Here is a 10,062-nt window from a genome sequence, read left to right on the forward strand (position 1 = left end):
CTGCCTCACGGAAAGTTTCAGCAAAGTAACCATTAACAGTTTTTAAGGATTCAAACGATGTGGGTGCCCTTACGTTCATCAACAACATTCGCAAATAGTATCGTTCTCCTTCAGTTGGGTTAACAGTTACAAGCCTACCGATGACCTTCAGTTGTTTCCTTGGCTTCCAAGACTTTGTTGATTTGCACCAAACAAAATGGCAAGGGAATTCAACATAAAGCAAATTCATCATTTTCGCATATTCATTTGCTAGATTCATAGAAAAGAATCCTGTCAACATGGTACGACATGCTTCTTCCCTACTAACAATATGAATTATTCTTTCATGTCCATAAAAATTTATATATTGGGAATTTTCCAAATGCACTNCTTGTCTAACAAGAGAAAATTAATTTCGTCAACAAATTCATTTTTTGTTGTCAATATTGCTCTTTCCATCAATGAGTATGGATCATTGGAAAATAAGCCCAAATCTGGGTAGACAGATTCAAACAGAACGTCTAATGGTGGTCTACAACCATTATTTTTAATTAGAAAATGAGATGGAACTTTGATCTTGTTTTGCAAATCCATTTTTTCTGAACCATTACCAATCCTCATTAAATAATCAGCAAAGGTATGATCTTCCTGTGCACGCATGTTTTGCGTTAAAGTCAATCGTCGAATGTGTGGCCATATCAAACTTGACTTAACTAAACATGCTTCAATAAAATCTTCTTTTTTTCCATGCCTTACAATTGGCAGTGTCTGCCTAAAATCACCTCCAAATACAATGACTTTTCCACCAAATAAATCATTACACTCCATAATATCCTTTAAGCTTGTATCAAGACTCTCAATAATCTTTCGGTTTGCCATCGAAGCCTCATCCCAAAGAATTAATTTGCATTCTTTGAGTAATCGGGCCTCAGCAGTTTGTTTGCCTATATTGCAAATGTGTTTATCATCCCCATCGAGTGGCAATTTGAAACGAGAGTGTGCAGTGCGACCGCCCGGAAGTATTGATGCGGCGATTCCAGAAGTTGCAGTTGCAAGAGCAAGAAAACCCCTAGATCTAACAGTCGCCAGTAAGCATCGATATAAAAAAGTCTTGCCTGTCCCTGCTGGTCCATCAACAAAATATATGCCGCCTTTGTTCGCAAAGACATTTTCAATGATAGTGTCAAATGCTGCACGTTGGCAAGCATTCAACTTCTGCACGCCTGCCAAGTCAGACTCGCTAACTTCCAAACTTCGCTCATACATTATTTCATGAGTCATTGTTGTTGCTATATCAAGTTCAGTAAACGTATCAACCAAGTTGTAATCATATAAGTTTTTGCCCATTTTGTGCAAGTTGTTTGCAATCAACTTGAGGACTAATGATTCACTTTCATCAATCGTGTGCAATCCATTCCTTAAGAAGTCTTGGCACATGTAAGATTTGTATTTTATCCAAAGTGAACGAGGATTTGAAAGATCACAAAAGATCAGAAGCATTGCAAATAACTTCCTCAAACTCGATGGCATTTGGAATAGCAACGCTTCATCTAGTGATTGTTCAATGATTGAATCTCCAGATAGAAGTCCGAGTTTTTCAGCTGCCTCACGGAAAGTTTCAGCAAAGTAACCATTAACAGTTTTTAAGGATTCAAACGATGTGGGTGCCCTTACGTTCATCAACAACATTCGCAAATAGTATCGTTCTCCTTCAGTTGGGTTAACAGTTACAAGCCTACCGATGACCTTCAGTTGTTTCCTTGGCTTCCAAGACTTTGTTGATTTGCACCAAACAAAATGGCAAGGGAATTCAACATAAAGCAAATTCATCATTTTCGCATATTCATTTGCTAGATTCATAGAAAAGAATTCTGTCAACATGGTACGACATGCTTCTTCCCTACTAACAATATGAATTATTCTTTCATGTCCATAAAAATTTATATATTGGGAATTTTCCAAATGCACTTGCAATTGAATAACAGCGGGTTTTAGCTCGGCTATTGCAAAACCATATATTCGCCATGCAGCTTCAGGGGGAGAAATCCATCGTGCATTCTGGTATTCTTTAATCTCGTCAATCACATAATCGCTCATGTTATCAGCCAAAGACATGCGAACTCTATCATGGCCTTTATAAATATATTTGTATATATACTTGACAGACTTAATGGTTGCACAAACCTCAACATTTATGTGGCAATCAAATTTCAACAATAATTGAGGATTATACGGAACGATCCATCGATTGTCAAGCTTAAACCCTTTAATCTGAACAAAAAAAGAGGTATTTCGCCTCTTATAAATAGGGTATGAGTCATCATCAAACCTAGTCTCAGGACAGAATGAACGAGGGTACTTGCTTTTGCAAGAGGGTGAAGTTTGGCATTTCTTTTGGACCATGCAAGGACATGTTTGATTAAGAGAACCACAAGGGCCATGAACCATATGTTTTTTTACAAGGTCATACAACGTTGGCTGCGTTTCCTTATTTGGGATTTCTGCACACACGTATTCGTCAACAAAAGAAGACGACGCCATCATGGATTTGTTTTTGAGAATAATAAGGAAATGAGCATGTGGAAGACCTCTTTTTTGGAATTCAATCACATATGTGTATGCAGAAATCTCACCAAAGAAATGTTTTTTTGTAATGTCATTCTTTAATTCTTGCAATTTAGCATGAAATACTCTTGCAACCAAATCTGGCCTATTCTGTGCCTCGTCATTGAATTCCAAAAGACGTTTAATTTCTGGCCAATTTGGATTGCATGTTATAGTTAGGAAAAAATCCGGTTTACCAAAGTTTTGGACAAGTGACATCGCATCCATATATCGCCCACGCATATCCCTAGGTCCTCCAATGAATGACGAAGGTAAGATAACTCTGCGACCAACATCATTACCAAATACCGCACCGGTACTGACACTGTCAACCAACCCTTGAAAATTCTCTGACCTACAAAGTTGTTGTTTCTTCCTAAAATAATCAAGACGTTGTGTTTCGACCTTGATATATATGTCAACAATAAATTGTTGAAACAGTCTGCCAGTATGTAGTAATAATGATGTGTCACCTGAACGCATTTGAAATTTGTATGCGTAATATTCCCTGCAAGATACTGAACGACGTTTTTTCCCTTCTCGGAATACGGTTTCCTCAGCTTGAAGTAATTCTTCAACATTTGATACATCATTAGCATTGATATACAATGCACTGGCATATGTATTGCGAGTTGAAGTATTGTTTGGAAAAACTCGTTCAATACCCTCATGCCATCCAGCATCACCGAATGGGAACAACAAAGGGTACTGTAATGGATCATAACAACCATAATAATATTGGATATTCTGAGCACGACCACTGTGTGCGTATACCCTTATGTTCCTATTATCTCTAGAGCCCTCAAAATCTTCAATCCACACTGCAGCAACTTGAGAAGTTGTTGGTGCATTATAAATCCTCTGGTCAAGCGAAGGACATGATTGCAGCGAAATGCTAAACTCATCAGAATGCACAAGATCCTTAAGACTCCGAAAGAATTTAGCATATGGGTTGTGAGACATGACCTCGATAAGATCTGAGACAATTTTCTCATCTAAATGACCAACTTCGCAAACTCTATTCTCTACTTCATGATCAGTGTCGTAAAAATAGAGTTGTAGATTGCGGGGGGGACAACCATCAGGCAATAAGTCATTTATAAAATGGTAAATTTGTCCTTGCACTTTGAAAGTATAAATGCCTTTATTTCTCCTACACAAATCTTTTTCATAGTTATGAATACCAAGCGAAGTAAAAGCAAACGTGTTGTTGTAAGTCCTAACGCACGAACGGAAATTATTGTAGCTCTTATCAGGGCTGGTGTATAATGCCTTTAAAGTCGGTGGCATTCCGTTCGCCACAAGAACAACTTCACCCTTACAACAACAAAATCCAGGAGGTTCATATTGAAGTCGCTTCGCTCCACAATAAATACAATCAGGAATCGCGGATAACATAAATGTGTTTTTTGCATCATTTTGCAATGCGCCTGCTGATTACACAATTGTATTCATGTGTGTTTTATTTCCAAATGTCAAAAGCGCATGACATTTTGTTGGCCGCAGCACGAGCGGAAAAAATGAGAATAAAAAAAAGTCAACACCAACTAATAAATCGATTTTTGTTCTTTCAAATACGTTTGAACAAAAATGCGTAAATGGATGACATTTCACACCTGAAGAAATCGCCAATTGGTCATCCACAGAGGCATTACTATGATTGTTTGATGTTTCGCCTATTTGATTTTGTTGGGACAATTTTTTCCATGCGTCTTTATTTTTATTTCTTTTACGCTCACGCAATTCATCTTGCGTAAATCTTGTACGACCTCTTAATCGGTTGTTCATAACTCTAAGCACTGAACAATCATAAATAACTATATTTGCTAAACACGCAGAAGCAAAATTAAAATTAACAAAACGTAAACGTAACGAAAACAAACCAATATAATGTACAGAAAAAAATAGAACTTAAAAATTAATGTTATTTAAAACAATAGTCAATATAGATGCAGTAACCAATTGTTATTTTTTGGTAATAATATTGCATTTGAAATGTATATTTTGTGATATCAAATATGAGAAATTGACCTCTGATTTGATCGGGTAAAAGTTTATTCATGTTCTCCTGAATTAGTAGGAGAAATTGATATTTTGTATAGATAAAGTTGTAAATGGATGAATGGGAATTTTATTCTACAAATGTACCCATTACATCACTATAGTAATGATTTATTATAATACCAAGATAACAATTATATTATATTATATTCTTTTTTTATTAGTATTATATTGTCTGAGATCATGGGAGGAGAGTTTTTTGAATTGTAAATGCATGCTTTGTATCCCACTTTCATTTGTTTATTTCCACACCGGTTCAATCATGCATAAACCTACATTTTTCATTTGATAAATCCAATCCTTGTTTTACTTTAGAATTTTGGATGGTTGCCTACTTGCAACACAAATAAAGGAGCAAGAAGGAAATAATTCTCATGGAAAATCTTCATTTTTATTTGTGCACTTGGAATTTGAAATTTGGAATTTGAATCCTACACATCCTGATTATTGTGCTGCATTGAGTAAATAATTTCGAATAAATGGGTGCTGACGTGCTCATATGTGGATCGGGTTTATGGTTGATTTATTTGCATCGGTCTAAAATTGGGATGGCTTGGTTGCATTTGCCTATTTGGTTAGGTCTAGTTTTTTTGGGTCAAGCCAATTAAGATTATCTTTTGAAAGAATATCAACAAATGAACATGGTTAAAAAATTCGTTGGAAAAAAAAATTCTGGCTCATCATCCACTATCCTATGCAATAACAAAATAAATTTTGAACATTTGTTTCTTTTGTCTTATCGTTTTTTTTAAAGCATATTTTGTTTCCTATACTTTTTTTTTTGTTATTTGAATTATAAACCTATAATTGATTTAATATTTGTATTATTTTTTCAGTTATTTTCATCATAACTATATAATTAAATTGAATCGAAAAATAAATAAAATAAACATACGTGTAATACCCCGTATTTTCCTAACATTATTATTTTATCCTAAGGCGTTGACATTCATAAGTTATGATCTTCAGATATTTCAAAAGAATTTTTATAAGTGAGTATAGTTGTTATTAAGCTGCGATCGTACGTCCCGGTCACGAACCGTAAAAATTTTAAGAGCTAGTATTCGGACCCGTTTGTCATAGGAAATGGATTTTTAGACACCATACTATTATTCTTGAATTTCCTATTTAATTAAATCAGCTCATAGCAGCGAAAATTTATTTTGATCGTACCTCGCTAAATTTCGCGGTGTACCGAACCTAGCCCAATTTTGAGGGTTAGTCTGGAATAAATTTTTAGTTTCGGAAATTATTCTATCTGGATTATTTTCCACCGAAACTTTATCTGTTTGGACCACAACTGATATGTTGTGGAGATATTTTATTATTTTATTATATTTTTCCCAAATCTTATCCTATAAGCTAAGAGTGATGGGAAAATATAAAAGCCAAATATTCCCATTTCTTCATTCCCATTCGTGAGTTCAAGAGGAGAGGAGAGAGAGTGAATTCATCTTCTTCACCAATCTTCAAGATCCATAGCCAAATTTCCTTCTCAACTCTCAATTTGTTCGGTAAATCTTCGATTTTATTCGGTAAATAGCTCTATATTCCTTCCTAGATCATGAATCTATGCTTAGTTTCTTGGTATTTGTTGTTTTGGTGTTGATTTGATCCTAGGATTTAAGGTGAAATTTGGGGAAAATCATCCAAGATCACTTCTAAGGAATTGTTGACCACTTTGAGGTAAGGAATCCCTTAAGTTGGAGTAGTCACTTGAAATTGGATAATTGATTTTTTTGGTTGATATATATATATGTATAAATTGTTGGGATGATGAGAAGTGGTAGTTGATATGCCTAAATATCTAAGTTAGAAGTGCTAGTATATAGTATATATATATACGTGTGATGTATGTATATGGATATGTATGTATCACAACAACAAGATGTTGTATGTTGATGGAGTGTTGTTGGTTAAGAGCTTATACTTGTGGAAATATTGGAGAAAAATCAGGGTAGTCTCTGACAGTAACTTCCGAAATTTATTGGGAAAAATTGGTAAGGTATTTTGATGCCATTTTCTTCAGATATGTAGTTCAATAAGTCTAGAAGCCGCATATAAAATTTCATAATGATCGGAGTAGTGGAAGTATGGTTTTCGAATTTTTCTCCAAAACTGGTCCAGAGAGAAAAATTCTGGACAGCACACTGCCAAGGGCAAAGATGGAATTTTCTGTGTTCATTCGCGGATTAAAATGATCAAAACTTTTTATGGACATCAAGTACTATGAGTTGGGGTTCTACCATAAAAATTTAAAGTGAAAAAGAGTTCGGGAACTATCTTTACCGGCTCAAACTTTCGGACTGCGTCAAGCTGAATTCTCTTATTGTTATATGGAAATATTGAGATAAAGATTATATATGGATGTTGGCAAATGGATTATGAGATGGTGATTCTTGGATGATTAATAGCTTATGAGTATATTAGCGATGGATTAAAGGGGGACTTAAAGTTTAATGGTAACTTAATAATGATGATGGTGTTATGAGTTAGTGATGGATATGGGAGGTAGCGAATTGGTTTTAAGGAAACTGTGTTATATACGACTTGGGTTTTTCCATTACTGTTTCCATTTCCATTACCGGGCTGTTATTTTCAGATTTCTCATTTATATTCGGAATATATTGTTATTTTTGAATTATTTCTTGCCAATTTATGTTCTGTTATTATTATTGATGTACATGTTTATTGTACCGAACTCTCCTACTATATTTCTGTCTCATGTATTATTAGAAGATGATCCGGGCAAACCCTTTCCTTTCATTTTTCCCTAACATTTCATTCTGCAGAGAAGTAAACAGAATAATTTTTTTTGTTTTCTTTACCCCTCATTTCTTGTTGGAGCTCATATTCACCTTGCTGTTGCCGTGGATGGGTTTGGCTAGTTATTTGATGTTGTCTTTATCATATATTTTGAAGGTCAGTTTGAATTTATATTCTGTCTCTTTTGGATATTCGCGTATTGTTCTTTGTAATATATGCAGTTATAGATTATATACATTTTTTGTCATGTGCAAGATATATGTCAGAAATATTTGTATATGTAGATTCCTAATGTAAAGATGTATTTTAGTATACATTAAATTAATAATAACGATATGGAAAAGGTTCTTCCTCTAATTTTTTTTTTCCAAACATATTCAGTTGACATAGGAAATGAGTTACCAACAACAGAACTTAACTTTTACAACATAAGATTTAATTTTAGACTTACAGGTTGTGAAGCGGCGTAGAATTACATTTGTAATGTGAAGATGTATTTTAGTATACATTAAATTAATAATAATGATATAACAAAAGGTTCTTTCTCTGTTTTTTCCCCAAACATATTCAGTTCATAAAGAAAATGATTTACCAAGAACATAACTTAACTTTCACAACATAAGATATAATTTTAGACTCACAGGTTGTGAAGCGGCGTAAAATTCTCACCTATCAGAATGGATGCAAGCCATGCCGCTGTTTACAGGTACGTTGAAAAGAAGGTTTTTCCTGCACTGAGAAAAGCAAGTAATGTAACATATTTCACACCATGAAAGTGGCAAGTTACTGTAAAAGTGCTTCAAAAGAATAAAGATGGTCTACTTAATTTGTCTAATGAAGCAGATGAATATAAATAATTATGAACTCACAGGTTGCAAAGCAGTGTAGAGTTCGAAGGTTTCAGGGAATTTGAGGTATATTATGGTGTTCAAACTCGTGGAGAAAGGCTGCATTTTATGTGCACTCAGAAAAGCACTTTCAAAAAAGAAAGGTCCGTGACTACAATAATTAAAGCATTAGTATGAGACAAGTTCTCTTAACATATTTTCCCATAACTTGCGGTATTGTGTTCCTTTTCATTGTCAGTTAAATATTATGTTATTTATATGTTTTGGAATATTGTGTTTGGTGCCCGACGTTACCCGTTCGAAATGATATAATTATAGAGTTTTTTAAAAAAAGTTGGTAGTTGGGCCCACAAAGATGGTACTGAAGAAACGATAATATATTTCTCCATATATTCTTTTGTATGTTTATTTATTAAAAATTGTAATGTGGCAGACATTGCTTTGGGAATTGGCCTACCACAAAGGTAAAAACACTATAGTGGCACAAGATCCAAACTATTTTTTATAATAATGTGTCAAGACATTTTGTTCGTAATTGGTCCACCACAAAAGCAAAAACACTATAGCGTCACAAGACCCAAACTATTTTTGTAATCACTATAATATAATATTGAAGCCTAAATTATGTTTAGATAGTGTGCGTATATAATATCCAAAGCAGGCCCATGAAAATAGTGTCAAAGTTGTATTTAAGCAGCCTGAAATTGGAAGGTCGATCATCGGCAAGGGCAAATATGGCATTCTGTTTGCAAAGCACATCAATAAAAGCACAAGGTACAAAGAAATGTCATCGGAAAAAGTCTTGGGCAAATTATACTGAGCTTTTATATGTTATAGTGATAATATAGTTCAATAACAACTATGATGGTAATGTTAAAATAGGAATAGAAAATGTGTTGGTGTAATTGTTTGTACTTTGTGTTTTCTTTGTTATGTTGTAATTTTGTTGAAGTTGGGTGGCTAAGTAAAACCACTCACGAAACGAAATTAGGCATTTCCTTATGATTTTAAAATGGTGAAGCCCTACCAACTCCTTTTCTCAATTTGATTTATTGATGAAAAGCTTAATGGAGTTTTGCTTTGATTGTTAGTATAGAGAGCAATGTGATCTATAAGCTTTCAGATTCAATCATGAAATCATCTTCTTCTCACTCTCTTAGTTTCTCCTCTCTTAAGGCCAAACAACTTCTTGATTCCATTGATGTTTTTCTCTTTCATTAGGATAGTAAAATTTCTAGTTTAGTCCAAATAGTAACCAAGCATATGGTGAATCAATATGCTCATTTAATACTCCCTCCGTCCCGAATTGGATGTCTCATCTGCTTTTTGCACGCTTTTTAAGAAATTAAAGTAAATGTGATGTGCTTTTCAATTATGCCCCCAACTTTTTAACTTTTAGAAATAAAAGCAATAAAGAAAGCAAAAGTAATAAGGGTAAACTTTTCAAAAAAAAAAGAAAAAAGTAAGGGTAAATTGGGAAAAGTAGAATGATGGTGATGTTCAATTTTAGAAAGAAGACAACATTTTGGAACAAACTAAAAAGGAAAATAAGACAGACAAAATGGGACAGAGGAGTACCATTTAAAGAGAGTCGAGCATGAGAGAGGGGTTAAGATAATATTTTCTTACTCTTACCCCTTAAAAAATGACTCTCGAAAGACATGTTTTAAGTTTTCAAAAAAAAAAAAAAAACTCTTAAATACAAAAAATTTATTTATTTTTTATTATCCATAGAAATCTCAAAGCACCACTAATGGTGGTTTGTTTGTTTGTTTGTTTTTTTTTTTTTTTTTTTTTTTTTTTT

At 33.9% G+C, this 10,062-nt stretch overlaps 1 protein-coding gene and 1 long non-coding RNA gene across 8 annotated transcripts; one reads left to right on the forward strand and one right to left on the reverse strand.

Moving 5' to 3' along the window:
* Nucleotides 1-339: 339 nt before the first annotated feature.
* LOC116005667 lies at nucleotides 340-3,873 on the reverse strand. The gene has a single exon (XM_031245911.1). The coding sequence runs from the start codon at nucleotides 3,871-3,873 to the stop codon at nucleotides 340-342; it is 3,534 nt and encodes a 1,177-aa protein (XP_031101771.1).
* A 2,179-nt stretch (nucleotides 3,874-6,052) lies between these two features.
* Nucleotides 6,053-9,348, forward strand: LOC116007500. 7 transcript variants are annotated; one of them, XR_004095271.1, is made up of 5 exons: nucleotides 6,053-6,158; nucleotides 6,265-6,330; nucleotides 7,437-7,566; nucleotides 8,046-8,116; nucleotides 8,282-9,348. It is a non-coding gene; the product is annotated as an uncharacterized LOC116007500 (long non-coding RNA). The 7 variants fall into 7 exon arrangements; XR_004095269.1 differs by having other exon boundaries at nucleotides 8,054-8,116; XR_004095270.1 differs by having other exon boundaries at nucleotides 7,492-7,566.
* Nucleotides 9,349-10,062: the final 714 nt, after the last annotated feature.

This window comes from Ipomoea triloba, chromosome 15, assembly GCF_003576645.1.
Source record: "Ipomoea triloba cultivar NCNSP0323 chromosome 15, ASM357664v1".
NCBI lineage: Eukaryota > Viridiplantae > Streptophyta > Magnoliopsida > Solanales > Convolvulaceae > Ipomoea > Ipomoea triloba.